The 21,854-nt window shown below is 34.4% G+C and overlaps 2 protein-coding genes across 8 annotated transcripts; both read left to right on the plus strand.

The window, feature by feature from the left end:
* The first annotated feature begins 210 nt into the window (after positions 1-210).
* Positions 211-16,069, plus strand: LOC111991527 (uncharacterized protein At2g02148). Of its 7 annotated transcripts, none has more exons than XM_024023307.2 (10): positions 211-348; positions 587-856; positions 1,411-1,534; positions 1,773-2,093; positions 2,177-2,339; positions 2,456-2,579; positions 2,981-3,046; positions 11,175-11,435; positions 13,576-13,664; positions 13,947-14,405. In XM_024023307.2, exons 2-10 carry the CDS (start codon positions 671-673, stop codon positions 13,990-13,992), a joined length of 1,380 nt encoding a protein of 459 aa, XP_023879075.1. In that variant the 5' UTR covers positions 211-348; positions 587-670; the 3' UTR covers positions 13,993-14,405. The 7 variants fall into 7 exon arrangements, with proteins under 7 accessions (XP_023879075.1, XP_023879073.1, XP_023879074.1 ...); XM_024023305.2 differs by having other exon boundaries at positions 212-348; positions 1,752-2,093; XM_024023306.2 differs by having other exon boundaries at positions 212-348; positions 1,752-2,093; positions 2,981-3,037.
* Positions 16,070-18,818: 2,749 nt separating this feature from the next.
* LOC111991504 (protein SLOW GREEN 1, chloroplastic) lies at positions 18,819-20,225 on the plus strand. Its single transcript, XM_024023280.2, has one exon. The coding sequence runs from the start codon at positions 19,031-19,033 to the stop codon at positions 20,018-20,020; it is 990 nt and encodes a 329-aa protein (XP_023879048.2). The 5' UTR covers positions 18,819-19,030; the 3' UTR covers positions 20,021-20,225.
* The last annotated feature ends 1,629 nt before the right edge of the window (positions 20,226-21,854 follow it).

Genomic DNA, 21,854 nt, shown 5'->3' on the forward strand with positions numbered 1-21,854 from the left:
TTACAATTAAGTTTGTAAGTAAAATTTGCCATTTTTGTTTAATAAAATATCTAAATTTTTTTAAAAATAAAAAATTCAAGATAAAAATAATATATCATAACCGGTGATGTACAACTTTAAATACAAAAAATAGTAAATAAGAAGAAGAAAAAGAACTGTTTACATATATAGTAACAATTGAGCCAAGGGAGAAGCGAGGTAAAAGGACTAGAATACTAGTAAGTAATAGTAGCAGCAAGTAGCAAGTAAATGGTAATATTGAAGCCTACTGGTTTGGGAGGTGGTGTGGAGATCGGAATTAGGCTTGGAAAAACCGCTCTTGTTTTCTAATCCCAAAAAACCCTCAGGGTACGGTCTTTCTCTCTCTACCTTTCCTGACCTGACCCTCAACCTCAGGCTTGGATTCACTCTCTCTCTCTCTCTCAGTCTGTATAGCCGTTGAAGTAGTAGTAGTAGTCTACTAGTCTCTTCCTGTTCCCATTTTTTGTTTGTTTGTTTGTTTTTTTCAAAACAAAAGCAAAACAACTTCAATAATCTTCTTCTTCATGTGTGTTCCACTAATAATCTCTCTTTCTCTGCTTCACAGTTCACAGACGCAGAAGAAGAAGAAGAAGAAGAAGAAGAAGAAGATAAGGATAGTTGGGTACGTATTGTAATGATAGAGAGATAAATGGGGAGTAGGGTTCCAGTACAGCAGCAGTACAATCTGAGATCTGCCAATTCCTTCATCGGAAGCCCTTTACATGACCTCAACACCGTCGACGCTCGCCCCACCGACATCGATTCCATTAGCGATGTCGATCGCGACGCCGTCACCGACGAGGATGACTCCTTGGACCACCACTCCAATGCCGTTGTCAGTACTCTACTTTCTCCCTCTTCTTCTTCTTCTTCTTCTTCAATTCCCCTTTTCTTAAAGTATAGGAAAGGAGTGACTGAACTGAGTTTACTGTTGTTCAAGCTTAAAAGGGCTTGTTCTATTTATTATTTAATTAAAAATGAAGAAGGGATATTAATTAGACATAGGTTCGAGTTAGCTCATTTGATAAAGTTTCCGTCTACCCGACAAACAAATTAGTGTTTTGACTTGATGGTAAGTAACAATTATCATGGGCGGGCTGGATAGATATGCACTCTATACTCGCAATGTCTATAATTTCTTTATTTTTTAATGATGTTCACCTTTAAAATGTGAAATGTTGTGATGTGTACAGATAATATACAATAAATAGTGTGTGATAATCAATTTCCTAATAAATCCTATTATATTTATTATAAAAGAAAAAAAAAAGTAAGATGAATGCATTGGCTAATGAGAATTTTTCATGGGATTTGTTTCTATAAGCTCTATGCTATACCTATATGCAAAGTAATTAATTAAATTCTATGTTGATATCATATTTTTTTTAGGACTGTATGCATGAATCCTATAGGAACTCTTTGCCGCTTCATGGTGTAGGAGTTGATGATGATCGCTCTAGCCTTGACAACAATGGGTCTTCAAGGTCCCCCTATGATATCCTAACAATAGAAGGTATAATGATTGATTTCATTGTTTTAAAAAAAAACTTGAATTTTTATGTGCTCTTTGTCCCTTAAATTGGATGATGCCTGTCTTCAAGGTCCCCCTATGATATCCTAACAATAGAAGGTATAATGATTGATTTCATTGTTTTAAAAAAAAAACTTGAATTTTTATGTGCTCTTTGTCCCTTAAATTGGATGATGCCTGATTAGAATTTTTGAACCAGATGTTTCGCCTATTGAATCAGCTAGGTCAAGATTTCTACAAATTATTGTGGATCATTTCATTCTTGATCATGTCACTGAGGTGCCTGATTCTGAGGCTGACTATACTGGGCAGTCTGGCCAAGATAAACTAAATAAGAGGAAGACGAGAGAGGTCCAGTATGAAGGTGACCCGAGGTTTGCCTTACCCTTGATGTACGTGGCAAATATGTACGAAACTCTAGTTGCTGATGTGAATAGCAGGCTTGTTTCATTGAATGGTATTCGTGACAAGACCATTGGAGTAGCCCTCGAGGCAGCTGGTGGTTTGTATAGAAGGCTAGCTAAGAAATTTCCTAAAAAAGGTATTGCATTTTCCTTCTTTAGGATGACTTTATTGTGATTTATTGCTATTTAAGTTCCTGTATCTTTATACTTTTGTCTGCAGGACCATGTACGTTCAAAAGAAGAGAATTGGCAACTTCTCTTGAAACTAGGACAAGATTTCCAGAATTAGTTATACAAGAAGAGAAGCGAGTTCGTTTTGTCGTAGTCAATGGTTTGGATATTGTTGAAAAACCAAATAGCATGCCTATTGATGATGCTGAGTGGTAAGTTATACGTTTGTTTATTATGTTGAGAAGGGGTGCATTTCCACTTCACTCTTTGTGGTGTGCCTTTATATCTCTTTTTTTTTTCTTTTTTTTTTTTTGGCTCTTGAGTGCAGGTTCAAACGGTTGACTGGTCGAAGTGAAGTAGCTGTCTCTCCTAGAGACTATAAGTTTTACTCTCCAAGACACAAGTACAGACGTGTTGCATCAAACTCCATGTCTAATATCCCTGGTTTGCCTGTAAGTTTGATATGCCTCCATTTATCAATCTACTAGGTCATCTAGATGTCTGCAGGAAATTATAAGGCTTAATTGCTTTCTATAAAGAATTTGAAGGTCCTTAATAAGGAAAATAGGATGAAAGTAAGAAAGAAAGAAAGGAAGGACGAAAGGTAGAATTCATCCTCTAGATAGGACAACCAATTGATGATCAGATTATTACTATTATTATTTTTTTCCACAGTCTGTTTTATTTCAACCTTTTGTTGTCTTCATAACAATGATAAATTTGTTCATTGATTATGTAAAGAAAAGATTGGGAAATGTGACTGCAGTGGCATGTAACACATCCTGATCGCTGTGCCACATTGAGTAAATTTAAGGTGGAGTTAACCTTTTTTCTTTCTGATGTGCTTTTTCAGACATTTCCTGTTCCGGATAATTCTTCTTCATTGGCTTCTGCTCAAGGTTTCCGTTCTGTAAGTGATGTAAGAGTTACTTTCTTGCTCAAGTTTATGCAATAATTATCTATTTCCTAATGGGATAATATATGGTTGCATTTTATAAATAGCCACATCTGCATCTACATGGGAGTTGGCTAACGTTCAGAATCCAGCTATACCTAATTTTAAAAATATTTATTACTAAGTCATATGTGTCGAGGCTTTGTGATCTTTTCTTAGCAAAAAGATTTTATTAAATTGGCCTTGCTTGTTTTTCACATCCTATTCTGGTTTGCATTTGGTGCAAGTCAGGTGTCTAGATAAGATTGTGTCTCTATTAAGCTTATTAGCTAAGGTTATGGTCAATATTGTAGCAAGATTTATGATTCAAGCATTACATATACTAGTGTGTAGCCCCGTGCATATGCACGGGTACAATTAAAAACAATCACAATTATACATTTTTTTTATAGAAGAGATTCAAATTATTCATAGAGCTTACACTTTTTTTAAACCATACATTTCTAAAATATGTAATGGTTTCTCATTATATATATATATATATATATTATTTAGAATTTAATTGGATTTAGACTCTTTAGTTTTTTCACCAAATAATTTACTTGCCACAAAAATTTAAAAAATAAATGGACACGTGGTGAAAAATTGGACTTCGATTGAAATCCAATTTAGAATCTATTTGGATTTGGACTCTTCAATTTTTTCACTCAATTATTCACTTTGCACAAAATTAAAAATTAAATAGGACACGTGGTGCAAAATTGAGAATCCAATTAAAATCTAATCTAATTGGATTTTCTCTGAGCTTTGGCTATTAATATATATATATAGATGTCTTTCTACAACATAGCAGTTCGTGGGTTTTTTCTAGTTTTCTTGATTGATTCTCTAACAAGTAATAATATATAACTGAACTTGGTCTGTAAGTACATGGGTAGTTGTCATTGTCATTGAATGTTTGGAAGTTCTCTTGGAACCTCTCTGCAAGGCCATACTTATTAAAAAAAAAAAAAATAAAAATCTCTGCAAAGATGCCTAGGCAGGATTATATATGCTGAACTACCCCTTCTCGAACCAGAAACGGTGATTTATTTGAAGTGAAGGAATTTGTTCTTTTGTTTGGCTTGTAGGAATGCAAAGTGAGGGTTATTGCAATATTTGAAGAAGACCAAGTGGGAAACTATGGTGAAAGAGAAGGGGGATGGATTTTGGTGCTGGAATCATCAATAATAACAATTATGTTTGGATGTCTTTCTAATGGAGTTATTGGTTGATGGAATGTGAAGTTAATTGCCTATCAAATGAGTATTTTTTTTTTTTTTGATAGGTAATCAAGAAACTATTATTAATGAGAAAATAAGGAAAAGTACAAGTTGTTCATGATGATGAACAACAAGAAAAAAACAGAACAAACAGCACAACAAAAAGAGTAATCAGGAAACTAAGCTAAGGGAAAGCATAAACTTAGAGAGAGAAGAACAATCAGTAAAACCCCAACAACGAGACCACTCCAAAAGACTACATTGGCACAAAACCTTTAACTCATCCACTGTCTTCTTATTATCCTCAAAGGAACTACGATTTCGTTCCAACCACACAATTCACATCAAGCACCCTGAAACCAAATTTCAAATGTCCGAATTAAGTTTCCCAAGCCACTGATGCCAACAAGATAACAAACCTGCCACTGAACCTGGCATAACCCAATGAATACCAAAAGCCTGAAGCATAAAAGTCTATAGGGAATGAGTAATAGGACAATGAAGAAGAAGGTGGTCTACCGACTCCCCATTACAACAACACATACAACACCAAGTAGCCAACGAGCAACCCCTAAGCATTAGATTATCCGAAGTGAGGATCCGACCATGTTCAGTTGTCCACAAAAAAAACGTCGCTCGCCTAGGAATCTTTGGTTTCCAAACACCCTTCCAAGGAAACAAAGAATTCGAAGCACCCCGAATTGCATGGTAATAAGACCGAATGTCAAACTTGCCATCACCTTTTAGCCGCCAGCCAAGAGTATCACTCCTATCACCTTAAGGAATATGAGTTTGGATAAGCTGGAATAGAGAATAAAATGCAGCTAGCTCCCAATCTTCAAAAGCTCTATAAAACCTTAAATCCCATACTTTAACAGTCTAGGAAGCACGGGTGCGTTTTGGGACTCGGGTGCTGGTGCGGGACTCGACAATTTTTGAAAAAGGTGGGTGTGGGTGCGGCGGGACTCAGTGATTAAAAAATTAATAAAAATATTTTTATTTATATTTTTAATATATTGCTAAGCATACTTTTTCACATTATATAAACATATACCAAATTTAAAAGTAATAGTAGATAATAACTAAAACTTGATATTCATAAATTAAAAACAACCCACAAGATTGAAACTAAAACATTCCATGATGTTCGGAAATTAGAATACAACTCACAAGTTTGAAACTAAAACAAAATAAAAGATAATCAACAAGACAATCAAACACCAACATCATCATCTTCAATATCAATAGCTTCGCTTCAAACTTCACTTTCACTAGTAGTAGCACTAGTGTTAGTATTCCCAATAACCATGGCATCCAACTCTGGCTCATCAATTGTAAGGGCTGCATTCTAAAGAATTTCAGCTCCTTCATGTATGTCGCTCTCATTCCAAGAGTCTCCTGTAGTATCCCACATCTTTGTTGCTGTATGTACGTACTACTCATTGCGCCTTGACAAGAGTCGAAGATTAGAATGCACATGTACCAAATCTTCAGCGCGTGCAGGAGCCATTTTGTTTCTTTTTAAGGAATGAATGAATTTGTATGTGCTCCAATTTCTCTCGGCGCATGAGGATGAACAAGGTTGTCCAAGAAGTTTAAGGGCAAGGGTTTGAAGAGTTGGAAATGCGGAGCCATGGTATTGCCACCAAACCAAAGGTTGTAAGGCCCATCTATCTGTCAAGGCATCTGGTGAAAGAAACCTCCTTCCTGAAAATGTAGCAAACTCAAACTTCACCACCGTTAATTCATTCACATCTTCAAAGTATCGTTCCAAACACTTGCTTCTTTCCATAGAAATTTTATGATCCCGATGTGGAGGGATGCGTTTTGGATTCCCCGAAAACCATTCAATGGAGTAATACCTAGTTAAAGATTAAAAAACAAATATAGATGAAACGTGTGTTTTACTAAAAGGGTGAACTAAGGAAAATAGAAAATAAATGTACTTACTTAGGATTTAAGGAATGAGCCTGGCAATGTATTAGTGTACAATTTTTAGTACATCGATTAATGAGTATCTCATACACAATAGCCCAAAATGAGCTATACTGATCATCTTCCAAGCCTTTGTGCCAATATATTACTGCCTTCACCTTTTCTATCATTGAATCCCACATCTTATACACAAGATGAAGACAAGGCTTATTTGTGTTTGCTATTCGTAGCATATCATAAATGGGTGCTGTGAATTCAAGAATATAATCAATATTATCCCACCAAAGATCACTTAGAATCATATCTTTCACCTTTTGAGCTTTTCCAACATCATCCTCCTTATAAGAAGCCCATTGGTCACTAATAGTCATGGCTTGAAGGCATCTTTTTATCAACTTCAATTTTTTCAGCATTATAACAACCAAAGCAAATCTAGTATCAGCAACTTGGAGCAATTTTAATGGACAAAATTCATTAAACATTGCCAACCTCATTGAATGGTTCATGATAAAAACACGTATGAAGGATGCATCATCAGCAATACGTGTAATCCAACTACATTCCTCATATGTAACTTCATTCTTTCAAGTTTTTTTTGTTGCACAAATATTCTTCAAGGCTTGATTGAGAATGTGGACAACACAGGGTGTCCAAAATATTTTAGGATACTCACCTTCAATAAGAGCTCTAGCAGACTTCATCACACTAGCATTATCAGTGATGACTTGGACAACTTTTTCATGTCAAATCTCTTTTTAGCATCCTTCAACACCCCAGCAATATAATGTTTGTCTTTGAACTCACTTGACCCATCAACTGCCTTTATAAATATTGGACCCCCATCTGATACAACCATAAAATTAATAAGAGGCCTCCTTTGTGGATCTGACCATCCATCAGAAACTATATTTACACCATTTTCAAGCCAAGAATCCTTAACTGGTTTCAAAAGTCTTTCAACATGAGTTCTTTCTTTTTGCAAAAGTGTTGTTCTCAAGGCATTGTATCCAGGAGGAAGATAACCCAGAATGTTATGGGTAGCAGCATATGCATAGGAATTACAATAATGTAGGATCCTTGCAAAGTTAAACGGAAGCCCACCGGTGTAAAACATCCTAGCAATTCTGCTATCCAAATCATGTCTAGCATTATTCTGGAATGCTTTCTCCAAAGGAGAATCCGTAGTCACCTTCCTTCTCTTACCATTAACTGGATTTGTACTATCACTCCTTTCCTATCTTTGAAATGGGGAAATAGGTATAACAGGCCCACGCCCTGGGGGACGTGGGGGTAAGGGAATTTGACTTCTCCGTTTTCTCTCCCTTTTATCATTCTCAACTTGATCATGCATTCGCTGCATTTCCTGCCTATGGCTCTTCACCTTAGGGCATGCTTTAATACCTTTGCCAGAAATTCCTAATAAATGAGCCTTAACCCTAAAATAGGATCCCATATAAACTATACCACAATAGTTGCACTTAAAGTATGTGTTTCCACTTGATTTAACAGAAGCACCAGGTGGTTTTTCTACTTTAGTCACATACTGCCTAAGAGGAGATTCATCATTTGGCACTTCTTGATTAGATGAAGGTGAAGTTTCTGTGCTAGTAACTTCGTCCATTGCAAATTCAATAGATTCAATTTAACCAACAAATAATAACTATTAACTAAATAAATTAATAATAAATCAAACCCAAGTTCACAGATTCACAAATCACAATGAGTAATAAGTAATAGCTATTAACTAAATAAAACTAAGATTGAAAAGAAACTAAGATTCACAAATCACAGATTCACAGGTTCACAAATCACTTTTGAATTCTATCTTATCCTAACTGATTTACAAATTTGTAAATCACAGCAGCCATATTAATAATAATAACAAAACTTCAGGTCCTCACCCTACAAGCCTGAAATAAAAGTTATAGAAAAATTAAGAAAATACACTTGTTTTTTTACATAATTTATAAGTAAACTAGATTACTTAAGAGACAGAGAGATTTAGAAATCTCCAATATGGGGTTCAATGACTCAATAGCAGACATATTAGTCAATCAATAAATAAAAAGAAAGAATTGAGGATCAACTCTACATGTAGTAGAATAACAATACACACTGACCCAAATCCTACCATCGTTTTATTCGTTGCAACAATACCAGTACAAAGCAGTCAAACATTGTCACCAATCTACAATTAAAATTACAACCTGCAACTACAAAACCCTTTAACTCCCACAAGAACCGAAAAAACAAGCATAAAAAAACACAGCAAGCACACAAATTTGGACGGAGTGAGAGAGAGTGTTTGGACAAAATCGTAAAAAACAAGCACACAAGCATAGCAAACATAGTAGACACAGAGAGAAATCGTAAAAAACAGAGAGTAAAACGGAAGCACAAAGGAGAGAGAGCACACCTGAAGTCGAGCACACCACAGACTCGCAGAGAGAGAGAGCATAGAGAAGAGAGATGAGGGATGGAGTGAGAGAGAGTGTTTGGACGAAGTGAGAGTGCGTGAGAGTCTTAGTGTTTTAGGTTAAGTTCAAATGGTGCATTTTGCACCTTTTTTTTTTTTTTTTTGAATTTTGGCCTGACTCTGCCGTTTTGGCTTGAACCGGCCATTTCGGCGGTTTCTGCCGATACAGCCCGAGTCGGCCCGATTTGAGCCGTGTCGGCGCGAGTCAGGGAATCCATGTGGCAAGACGCAGCCCGACGCGGCACGGACGTGCAGTCAGCAGCGTCCCTCCTGCGTTGCCGCGTCCCGCCGAGTCGGACGCGGGTGCAGCTCCTCTGGAGCCACGTCTGTGCATTCCAGCTAACAATACCCCTTTCTGGAATCCACAAAACCTCAAAAATACAAGCATCCTTGATCGCTGAACACACATAATCTTTATGAGTATTATCACCAATCCACCTATCATGCCAAAAGCTGATACGAGTGCCTTCACCCGCTACAAAAGACAGATGCTTAGAGAAGCTCTCCCACCCTCCATAAATGCTTCTCCATAATCCACACCCTTGAGTCCTCCTGCACACTTTAGTACACCACCTCCCTTGACCCTCACCATATTTTGTGGAGATAACTCACTGCCAAAGATGGGAAACTTCATGACCATATCTCCACAACTATTTCCCTAATAAAGCTTGATTAAAAGACACCATACTTCTTATCCCCAGAACACCCATCTTGACGGGTAAACACACCTTTTTCCAAGCCGCCAAAGGATATTTGAAACTCCTCTTAGAAGACCCCTCAGTACCAAAAAAAGTAACTGAAGACACTGAAAAATTTCAGACTTTTTCACATTCTCCTTTTCTTTGAGTTGTGCTGGGCCCAGCAGAGATGAGTGACAATTTTATTCTGGGTGTTTGTGAATTTTTACGTGAAACAGTTGGTGCCAGTAGCAGCAATGTTAAAAAAATCCAACAGAAATTTTATCATCATTATCAACTGATTCAACTCTCATTTGGGGTACAAAAGTGTGCTTATATAGACTTCTATGACAAGTAAACCCTAACCCTAATTGACTTGGGCTAAAATCCAATTGTTGAATTAAGAAAATGAAATTGACTTTAGAAAATTAAATAAAATTTTAATAACCTAATTAGTTAATAAGACCTAAAATAAAATCTGAATTGACCAATTTTAAAATTACAGTTGACTTCTAAAACTGAATTAAAAGAAAATTATTTTCACTCTCCCATCATCATTCACTAATCCTGAAATGTAGCTACAGATCATTTTGCCATGATTTGGAGTTTGCTTGGGTTATGCCAAAGGCAGTGACTCAGATGCTAAGCTATTGGGAAGGAAGATTTCCTCATCATAGAGGTTTTAAAGCTTGAAATGCGGCACCACTGTGTGTTTTGTGGAGAGTCTGTGGTGAACAGAACAGTATAACTTTAGACGGTGTTGCAGATCTAATCATCCACATCAAGAAAAGATTTTAAGACTTTTGTATGCGTAGATGATTGTTTTAGAATATTCCTTCTTGTACTGTCTTAGAATTCCTAGACATTCTAAGCCTTTCTATTTGTAAATGATTGTTTTTGGCCCATGTTTTAAATGCAGTCTGGGTCTTTGGGCCTTTTAGGGTTCCTTTTAAAAGCTCAATGCTGCCCTTCCTTTCTTAAACCAGTCTAGTCCATGCCTTTTCATTTTATTCTCTTATGACTTATCTTGGCTGTCTTAGGGCAGGACTTGTTTACAGAAATTATAATTTGGCTGCCAACACAAATAAAATGGAATTTCAGGTACTTAATCTGTAGATATTTCAGTTTGCACGATATGTTCTGGACCCTACAAAATCCATTAAAGAAATGGTAGGAAAAAAAATTGTCCTTGAGTTAGGCTAATGATAGTAATTGCTTCACATCAATTTTCATTGAGCTTGGCTTGTGGGCTGGGGGACCTGACAGGAGGTGGGATCCCCTGGAATTGTAATCTGTCAAGGTTTATGATTATGGGCTCATCCTAGCATCCTCCTCGAGTTGATGCCAAACTTTGGAGATTGACATGAACCTGAGCTGAGAGGATTATTTGAGGGATGTAGTCATGCATTGCCATAGCCAAAGAGAACTGTGATTCTGAAGAACTTAAGGCTGGTAAAACTTATTCGAGTCTTAAAAATGTATCCATTTGCTGGGTGACATAAAAGCTTTTACAATTAGTGGTGCTCAGGTGTGGGGTTGACCTCATTTTCATTCCCTTCACACTTCCATGCAAACCTCGTTTATATGTACATGCATAATGCAGAAATTAACTAAACTAATTCTTAGTCCCAGCTACTTTTTATTGTTTTTATTTACGTTATTTGTGCTCTCACATTGCCATGGTTATGTTTGAGGTGTATGCTTGCGTTTTCTTGCATTTTACAGCATTTATTATAATACAAGGACATGTTCATTCATTTTTTAATGATCTCTTTTCTCTCTTTTCTTTCACCTTTTTGCAGCCACAAAATCAGCAGCAGACTGTTTGCAAACATCCTATGCAACCACTTTCACATCAGCCCCAATTTCATCCAATTCACCAGAATCATCATCAACCCATGCAACAAAGTCCACATGCATCCCATTTTGCTCACAATCATCAATGTGTTCCACCTTCACACTTAACTGAAATTTCTCATTGTCATCAACCAACCATATCACAACAGATGGCATGCTTACAACCCCTCACAGGTGGCCATGCTGGAGGGCGCTTGCATGTACTGGTGAGGATTATCAAATTGACATCCTTTTCATCTAATATAAATAATTAGAGCCCTTAGTTAAATTTAATAAACATTTTTTTTTGGTATGTGTTATCATAAATTGGGCTTATTGAGCATGTATGTTACAATTAGACTTGCGTACTTGGGGAATTTCAAATCTGTGTCCTTGGATGCTGCTTTGTATGCTTCAATTTAGTTCTTTTTTTCTTCTTCTTTTTGGATAAGCTGTATACTTCAATATAGTTATGAAAGAATACACACAATATTTGACACTGCTTGGCTCTAATGCAAGCTGGTTGGTTCTCGTCAATTTCGTTACAAATATGTTTTCTGTTAACTGTGCCTATTTTATAATTGCTAAGTGATAAAGTGATCTTGATACTGTCTTGGTAATCTCTTCATGATATCTGTATTCTGTCATAGGATGCTGCTCTGCATACTCATCTAGGCCTGAAAAAGGAATAAGAAGAAAGTATTTGACACTGCTTGATTCTTTAATGAAAATTTGTTGGTTCTTGTGATTTATTGTGATCAAGATTTTGTGTTAGCTACATCATCAATTTTTTGCCAATAAGTACTAACCTTGAATGGCACTTCCACTTCTCTCAAGTCTAGGTGGAGGGTGAGGTCGGGGGTTCAAAATTGACTAGTTGCATGTGTAACTTACCAATAAAAAATTTAGATAATTTCTAAGTGATAAAGTGATCCTGATACTGCTGGCAACCAACATTACAGTATTCTGTAAATTTTAGCAATTTAAGGCTCCATTTGGTTCTTAAATAGGATAAGAGAAAAGACAAGCATATACCTGTAGATGGCAAAGATGGCTTTCTGTCTGTAGTAATCGTAGCCAATCTCTTCTTATTCTTTTGTCAAGAGCCTTGTAGCTCAATGACATTGCTTGGTCTTTTTTATAAGGAGAACCAAGGTTCAAATCCCTCCTTCTCAACTTGTAACAATTGAATTATCAAAAACATTTCTTCTCATTCTTTGTCCATCCAACAACCAAATTCGGAGTATATTAAATGTCAACACCTTAATGTTGATAGTTTTGTGGTATCTAAATCAAATACATTGGATATATTATTGTTCGGGTCTTTTTTTTTTTTTTGGCCATTATTTTGGCAGCCAAAACAAATTTGGTCAGAGGTAGCTGGGCAGGATGACTGTCCACAGGACTTCTTGGACAACCTGTTATCCATCTATGAGTAGCAATATTCTGTTATTCATGTATGATTTATTAAATATATAAATCTGGGTTTATGTGTATTTGTACGTATGTTTTGTCTTTTCTCTTAATGGCTAAGTAACCATATGAAAGGATATTTTAATAGATGTCTCTGTTGCCATTTTTGTCAAGTTAAACGTTTTACTTAATTTTATCAGACTGTTTTCATTCACATGTTTGTGCTCAATTGAGATGTACAAGTGTACTAGCAGTAGTGCCAATTTAATATTTTACCTTGGTTTTTTGCTTAGAGATTGAGTGAACAATAGCCAGTATGTGATTTCAATACCTGGATTCTGGAGCTGATTTTAGTCCTTGTGACATAATTTATTTTCATTTGAATAATAATCCATTGCCTCTGGAGTGCGTTTGATTAGAACGTTTATGTATACTTGTGCTCAAACTATGCATGTCTTCTGGTTCATTCCTCTAAACAGTTTATTGTCCTTGGGTCTTTATTGATTTTTTTTATTCTTTCTAAATTTTTCAATTTGTTTGTGGTGCTGCTATTTTTTTTTTATTTGTAATGAGACTCCATTTAAAACTCTGTATTTGTGCATTCAAATGCTATGGATAACAAATTTTTTTAATGGGACTCTAGGGCACAACAAAATCTCTCACACCACCTTTGTTTTGAGTTGTGGTGGGTCCTAATATAATTTTTTAATATATATATATATATATAATTTTATTTTGACCTATGATGGGCTGACACCTCAGCTTGTGAAAATGTTGTAAGATTTTGCTTTGGTCGTAGAACTTTTTTGATGACTATGGATAACAAAGTAGAATAAGTTCCTTACCTCTATTAAAAATTGGTTCAGGGCTTGCTTATGATGTATTATCGTTTTCTTTCTAACCTTCTTTCTATCTATGCTTTCTACTGACCATTTAAGATTGGTTACATTTCAGCCATCCAACCTTGCAAAGTTTTGTGACGAGTGTGGGGCCCCATACCTGAGAGAAACTTCTAAGTTCTGCTCAGAATGCGGTGTGAAAAGGTTAGGAACATGATATGTTTTCTACATTTTTTTCTCTAACTCTGTTCAGATTTTTTTTTTTTGGGTGATAGGTAATATCAACTTTGTATTAATACAAGAACAGATATACAAAGGGGATAAAAGAAGTATATCAACTATACACCCTTAAGTCCCCCTAAGTTTACAATTTATTTTTAATAAATGTACATGTATGTATATATATTTGATGTAGAAGTCTGAAGTAAGAATTAGTTTTGGTTTACAGCAAAAATAGTGTTTAGCCATTATTACTCTTTTGCGTAGAGAACTAGAGATGATGGTTATAACCCCTAGGGGTTGGCTCAAGTGATCAAGGCCTTGGTCTTGGTGGTGTGCTCTCTCCAAGTCTAAGGTTCGAATAATCCCCTTGGGTGCAAACAATTTCTAGGGCCATGTCCCATTGGCGAAGCCAGTGACTTGTTCCATGTGATGTGGGCGCGTTACATTGGTCTGGGATTTAATTGGATTAAAAAAAAAAAAAATCACGATGCTTTGCACGGTCTCTGAGGTTCCTAGTCATCAAAAAACTAGAGATGATGGTTACAATGAGCTTATTAGTACATATTGTAACAAATGATCACCAATGTTAGTGTAAATTTTATTGTTAAAAGTTTTGTTTTGTTCTTTTTTTTTTTTTTTAATGTGGCATCTAAGACTTCCATGCACTATTTTGCACCAAGGCATTCGTTTTTACATATACAATTTGAATTTGAATTGATCCGATATCTTGCAATATTCGTTATTCCATTTGTCATGAGAATATGATAAAACTGAGATAAGTTAGTCTGCTTCTTTTCTTTTTTTCCCACTGCTTCTCTTGTTGTATCTTTCTTTCAAACCTGATGAACACATTTATAGTTTTTATTTTTGTTAATATTTTGGTAAGTGTTACCCGCCTAATTGACATCGGTAAGTTCTATCTATGTCAAAAAAATTTTCTTTTTAACTTTTTAGCTAATCTGTTTATTTAATCTTATTTTTTATAGGTTCAATGACTATACTTCAACTAATTTTCAATAACTATATTAGAAAGCTTATTTAAATATGTGCTAAGTTTGAGTCATGTCAGGAACCTTGTAGCTCAATTGGGTGGTACCTTCTAATGTTTTTAATAAATTCATCTAGGGTTTAAATCACTCCTCTCTCATTGTACTATTGAATTTTTCTACATATATATATATATATATATATATAAGTTCAAGGGCATTAGGGAGTTGGTACTACCAGTCCAAAAAAAAACGAGAAAAAAAAAAAAAAAGGAAAAGGAAAAAAGAAGAAGAAAGAGAATAAATAAATATAAATATATATATATATATATATAAGAATTTTTTTTTTTTTTTTTGCAAATTAGTACCCCTAGCTAGTGGTGGAGCCAATATTTTACCTTAGAGGGGGCAAAATTTATAACTAATATATGTCTCCATACACTCGTGGACATATGTAGATAGAAACACATATTGTGCATATGCACACAACACACACATTATATATATATATATATTGTATATTGTTGTGTTGTAATATTTTTTTTATATTCAAAATTCTATTTATAATACCCATGTAATGATTTTTCATAAATCAATAAACCTAAAATACAGTTTATGTTAATTTTTAACTTTTTATTAAACTCATAAATGATTAAATTATAACAATTTTAAACCATATAATAAGTAATTCAGCAACTAAAATTTTAAAGTTTGACTTGAAAACAATATCATATTATGGGATTATTATATAGTTGTTTCCATATTTTATTACTTATACACATATTTTATGAAAAATTATTTAGAGTATTACAGAAATAATTTGAATTTTTATACTTTTGAAATGAAACGGGTTTCTTTATTTTATTTTTTTATCATTGATTTTCCTTTATAACTTTTGAAATGAAAATATTTTCTTTCTATACCTTGTCAAATAAGTTTGACTTAAAAAAAAAAAAACAGAGATATATCAACAAAAATACATAAAAATTATAAAAGAAAAATAGAATAAAAACGAAGAAGTGAATGATATAGGAATATCAGGCTCGAATAGGAAATTGCGGTTATAGTGGCATGTTCCAGGGGTTAAGTGAATGGAATACGGAATGCGGTTTTTTTTTTTTTTTTTTTAATGCTTTTCTGTTGGTTATGAAATGCAAGCAAGCAATTTTTATATTCTTTTTCATTTTTGATTAACAATTTTTATACTCTTTTTTCAGCAAGCACTGATTACGTGCAGGGGCGGAGCTAAGGGGGATCGAGCCTTCTCCCAAACTCTTAATATAGCAGCCTAACGCTTATTTTGTCCTCCTTATCAGATTTTTAGATTAGTTTGCTCTTTTTAACCAAGTGTCAAGAGATAACTATCGCAATTTTTTCTGATAAGAAAGGATAAGTTTTACATATTATTTGAAAGAAAAAAAAAACACTAATAACTTAACTATGGACTCAAGATAGTTTTTTTTTTCTTTTCTGATTATTATTAGAAGTCTTACGGCACTTTTGGTGTTTTACATTAATTGAAAATCAATAATTTTCAGGGAATCTTAGCTAGCTAATCCATGGGTTTTATGGGTCAACAAAGTTGCTATTGCTGCAAAGTTTCAAAAGTTGGGAAAAATACTCTGTTTCAAAGTCATGAAACAGGGGAGTTTCACGCTAGCTCCCTTAGCTCTCTAAACTTTAGAATTTAAAGTGTTTAGAGGAAATCCTTATTAGCTTTTAAGATGTGCTTAAGGTCGCATCATTTTCAAAGGTGTTCTGTAACTTTTGTTAGTTCTAAGTAATTACTTTAAGCTTTGTTATGTCCTCCAAAGTCATTTATGGCCAAGGTTTGCTTTGACGTTTTTGCAATTATAATTGAAAATCATGAACACGATTTCAACTATTAGTTTCATTCACATAATATGCAACTATCGCTATTCTTTTTAATCTTGCCCCCTCTAAACTAAAATCCTAGTTCCGTCATTGATTACGTGTAATACAATTTGCTACCTTTGATGCTATCTGTTGACCATTTTATATTCACTAGTAATAGGTGTTGCACACTTAAAAAAAAAAAAAATTGTGTGTTTTAATTAGTAGTATTATTATTGTAATGCAAGAAAACTTGTAAATATTATTATTTTAAATATCGGGTAGAAGTAACAAATTAACAAAAAAATAATCATAATCAAAGAAATTTTTTTTTTTTTTTTTGTTTTTTCTTCCAATCGTTGCTAATCAATAGACATTATTAGTGAAACAATGAATAAAATTTTATTTATATTATTTTATTGAAACTTATTACATACAAGGTCCACAAAAATCTTTCAATATATTAAAATTATTTATATAACACTTGTAGAGATTATTATATGAAATTTGAGACTATACTTTTATATACACAATTGGACAAAAGTTATATGAAATAACAAAACTGAATATCACCTGCCAATTGATTCTCCCAAAAAAAAAAAAAAAAAAAAACCCCACTAATCAAAACACCAAAAGAAAAAGAAAAAAATTTGCATTAACATCACAATAATAACAATTTTTAAACAATAAAAATATGTAAATCAATCTTTCTCCTCAAGTATCGTTCAATATTGAATTCCACATACAAAGAGCAACCTGTAAAATGAAAAGTGTTAAAACAAATGCAAGAATAAAGGTTAGAAATTAATAGAAAAATATGTGTGTGCGTGAACGCAAGAGAGAGAATAAATGTTAGATATTAATAGAAAAATGTGTGTGCATGAGAGAGAGAGAGAGAGAGAGAGAGAGAGAGGTACCTCTAATAGTGGAGCGCAAAATATAAAAAATGCAACAGTGAAAAAAATTTCTTATCGAATTTTATAAGCTTGTTGGTTATAATAAGAGGGACAAAGAGATAACATATTTATATATATAAATATGGAGAGAAAGAAGAAAAAGAAACCTATTTGCTAATTTCAGCCAAAAAAAAAAAAAAGAAACATATTCGCTAATAAAGAGGAAATGAGGAAGGTCAAAGGTTGGGAAAGGTGAATATTTAAGCAATAAAATGTTCCCTTACCATATAGTAAATGAGACTCATTATGAGGTTTCAAATATTTATGATGTGTACAAATTATTATTTGCCATATGACATTGTATGTTTGCATCACTCTTAAAAATTATACTCTCTTCATCTCAATTTGTTTGTCCTGTTTAAAAAATCAAGTTTTTTAAAGGAACATCATTTATTGTCTTGTCTACTTTATAAAAATGTATAAGTTTACAAAACTACCTTTAAATAAATATATTAGTTTTTTTTAAAAGAGTTATTTTTAATGAAGTAACTAAAAAGGTGTCCCAATTAGATTGATTTTTTAAATATTTGTTAGTTTTCTTTTCAAATAGTTTTGAAAATAAAGTAGGGGTATAATAGAAACATTAGTAAATTAATGACTTTTATTTTTAGAAATACGGCAATATTTTGGGACATTCTAAACTGGAATAGAGGACAAACAAATTGAGACAGAGAGAGTATCTATCATTGATATATATATATATATATATTCGCAAGAGAATATGTGTCATTATTTTGTGCATTCACCAATTGTAAGATCCAACTTTTATAATATATTATAAATACTACATTAATTTGCCATTATTTTGGGCGGTCAGGGGGCTATTGCCCCCTCTCCCCGGAGTGCCATTTGATGATCCCTTTTGTATTTAGCCATCCTACTGAGATGACTCTAAGACGAACTGTATCGAATCTCATATTATAATAAATAATTCCCTTTTTTCTACCCAAAAAAAATAGCTTGGTAAGAAATTTAGGACACTTTGGACCGTTGGACGGTTGGAACTTGGAGCAGCAGTTCAACACCACCATCTCGTTTTTGTTTGGTAGGATTAGAAGGGATAAAAAAATGGTGAGGTCAAAAAAAAGAAAAAAGAAGAGGTTGGAATTTTCCACTTTAAAAGTATTCAAGATGGACATATTTTTTATTTTATTTGATATATATATATATATATGTGTATAATAAAAATAAAAATTTGAGTGCAAGATGGACAGATCAATGAAAATTTTATTGTTTACTTTTCAGTTTTCATTGATCTGTAAAATTATAATATTACAAAATTTTTGTAATAATAACATTAGTAAAGAAATATATTATATATATTTTTCGGGTAGAGGGAGGAGAAGACTGGAGAGAGCATCTTGATTGGCACTTGGCATCTCCCATCTTATGTGTCCTTTTGACCCCCAGTGGAGTGAGTTCATGACTCTACCAAACCTATTCTTAGATTCCATCATCCTCTTTTAAGTCCTTACCCACCAACAACAACAACCTCCATAAACCCTCCCTCTCTCCCAAACTCCAAACATTGTTGAATCCTCAAACTCAAACCATGAGCTTCACTTTAGCAACATCCTCACCCTCATCCTCATCCTCGTCATCTCTCAATCACCTCTCCTCCACTTCAAAACCACCCTTACCTTCTTCCTCTCTCCGTTTCCCCACTCTCACCAATCCCCAAAATCGCCTCACAATCATCTCAAATGCCACCAACCAAAAGAACACACACCCCATTATTCAAACACTCACCCACTACACAAAAGCGGCAATTCTCATAGGTGCCACTGCCTCTATGATCGGAAACCTCTCTATTCTTCCGGCGAAAGCTGAGCCTCCCACCACCATCACCGAACAAAACCCAGTTCTTGAAGAAGACCAAGACCAAGAACAAGAACAAGCCCAAAAACAGCCGCTATCCGAGCTTCTCGACTCCAATTCTGAAGCGGTTGAGGCCTTAAAATCGCTTTTACAACAGAAGCTCGAGAATGGCGAGGACGAGGAGGGTCTTAAGGTCTTAAGACGCCTGGTATCCGCGCAGCCCAATGTGACCGAGTGGAAGTTCCTTATGGCCAGGTTGCTTAACGAAATGGGTGATACCGAGAATGCACGCAAGGTGTTCGAAGAAATTCTCGATTCTAACCCGTTGAGTTTCGAGGCGTTGTTCGAGAATGCATTGCTGATGGACCGATGCGGGGAAGGCGAGGCGGTGATTACGCGGCTGGAAGAGGCGTTGAGGATTGCGGAGGAGGGAAGCAAGGCGAGGGAGGCCCGAGACGTGCGGTTGATAATGGCGCAGATACAGTTTTTGCAGAAGAATGTGGAGGAGGCTTTGAAGAGTTATCAGGAATTGGTTAAGGAAGACCCAAATGACTTTAGGCCCTATTTTTGTCAGGGGATGATTTATAGCTTGCTAGATAAGAATGCAGAGGCCAAAGAGCTGTTTGCTAAGTACAGGCAACTTTCTCCTAAGAAGTTTGAAGTGGAGGGCTACTTGAGGACCCCATTGTCTAGGATGAAGCTTTTTGGTTCTGACCAGAATTGAGTTTGGGTTGTTCAACTTCAATATGCTGGAATAAGGTGAAGGCAGTGAGGGTTTTTGCTGTTCGGGTAATCCTATGGCCTATGCCTATGTCAAATTTTGATAGTTACTTTACTTTTTTATATTTTGGTTTGTTACAAGTTAATCATGAGAGAAACAAGGAAATAAAATTTTAACTTAGTGGAAATAAAGATAGATTTTCTTGTTATCTGTAGTTTTTTTTTTTTTTTTTTTTTATTGGTCCTCGAAGATTGATCTCAAATATTACTTTTGGAGTGTTAAAAAAATTTAGATTTAAATGCACTAGTATTGGTCCTTAAAGTTTAACCCATAAGTGAAATTGAGTAGTGATCACTCTTAAAGATTGAAAACGATCACTTTAAGTTTGTAAAGAACCAAAATCGATCATTTTAATTTCTTTAGAGTCTAAACGCAATCACTTCAAGTTTGTTAAGGGCTAAAAGAAATCAATTAATTTTATTAAAAAAAAAAAATAATTAAATTTCATGGACTAAAATTGCTCATGTGCTAAAGTTTGGGGACTATTAATGGCCCCCCAGAGAATCTGGAATTAGAGAGAAGATAATGTTTCTTGGCAGTATTCAAATGGAGAATAATGTAGAGAGAGTCTCTGGTTAGTTAGTCTCCCATGTTTGTATTTAACCTTAAATGAAAAACATTAAGAGAGATGGGTGTCTTAATTTTAGGCATTTTCAAATAGTAGGTTCTCCCACTTGACTTCTCCCACTCAAGTGATAACTCCCTCATGAGATAAAATTTTACTTAAATTCAAATACATATGACCCATGTACACTTTGCCCATTTAAGTGATAACAAGGAAATGAAATTTTAACTTCGTGGAAATAAAGATAAATTTTCTTGTTATCTGTAGTTTTTATTTATTTAATTGGTCCTTGAAGAGTGGTCTCAAATATTATTTTTGAAGTGTTAAAATATTTATATTTAAATACACTATTGGTCATTAAAGTTTAACCCATAAGCAAAATTGAGACGTAATCATTCTATAAAGATTGAAAATGATCACTTAAATTTTTTATTTTTATTTTTTATTTTTATAAGAATTAAAACCAACCACTTTAAGTTCTTTAGGGACTAGAAGTGATCGTTTTTAAGTTTGTCATGGAATAAAAGTAGTCAATTTAAATTTCATGGACTAAAATTGGTCATGTGTGGAAGTTTTGGACCCAATAGTATATTTGAGCCAAATTTTTGTTAGTAATAAATTCATTTAGCTAAAGAGAATTGTGTTCTTCCCACATTGGATCTTCAGAAGCTTGTCTTGCCTATACGCTACAATCTTTGAACTACAATCCCCACAAGCCAAACCTTTTTGTCAATGAGAGGCTACTAGAATCTCTCAATGATATCCACCTTCCTCCAAGATCTTGGGTACTAATAATGGTCTCCATGAGAATTTGGAACTAGACAGAAGATAATGTTTCTTTTAGTATTCAAATGGTGAATAATGTAGAGAGAGTCTCTATATAGTCTCCCATGATTGTGAATTTGTAATTAACGTTAAATGAAAAACTTGAAGAGGGATGGGCATCTTAATTTTAGGCATTTTCAAATAGTAGGTTATCCCACTTCTCCTACTTAAGTGATAACTCCTTCATCAGATCATGTTTTACTTAAATTGAAATACATGTTGACCCATGTAGATTCTTTGCCCATTTAAGTGATAACAAGGTTTTGCCTGACTCATGACCCATGGAGTGTCTACAAGGGTCGTGAACTGGGGCAAAACCTTTTTAGAGAGTACTCTCCCAATGCTTCTAGCATTCCAGTTAGCTTCACAAACCGTTGAAGTTCAATT

This window comes from Quercus suber, unplaced genomic scaffold (genome assembly GCF_002906115.3).
Source record: "Quercus suber isolate HL8 unplaced genomic scaffold, Cork oak 2.0 scaffold_158, whole genome shotgun sequence".
Classification (NCBI taxonomy): Eukaryota; Viridiplantae; Streptophyta; class Magnoliopsida; order Fagales; family Fagaceae; genus Quercus; species Quercus suber.

Excerpts from the sequence above, each read along its gene's own strand:
- LOC111991527 (XM_024023305.2), top strand. The coding sequence starts at position 671 with ATGGGGAGTAGGGTTCCAGTACAGCAGCAGTACAATCTGAGATCTGCC. Across the intron at positions 2,340-2,455 it reads CCTATTGATGATGCTGAGTG|GTTCAAACGGTTGACTGGTC; the intron begins GTAAGTTATACG and ends TCTTGAGTGCAG. Across the intron at positions 13,665-13,946 it reads TCAGAATGCGGTGTGAAAAG|AGAACTAGAGATGATGGTTA; the intron begins GTTAGGAACATG and ends TCTTTTGCGTAG.
- LOC111991504 (XM_024023280.2), top strand. The coding sequence starts at position 19,031 with ATGAGCTTCACTTTAGCAACATCCTCACCCTCATCCTCATCCTCGTCA.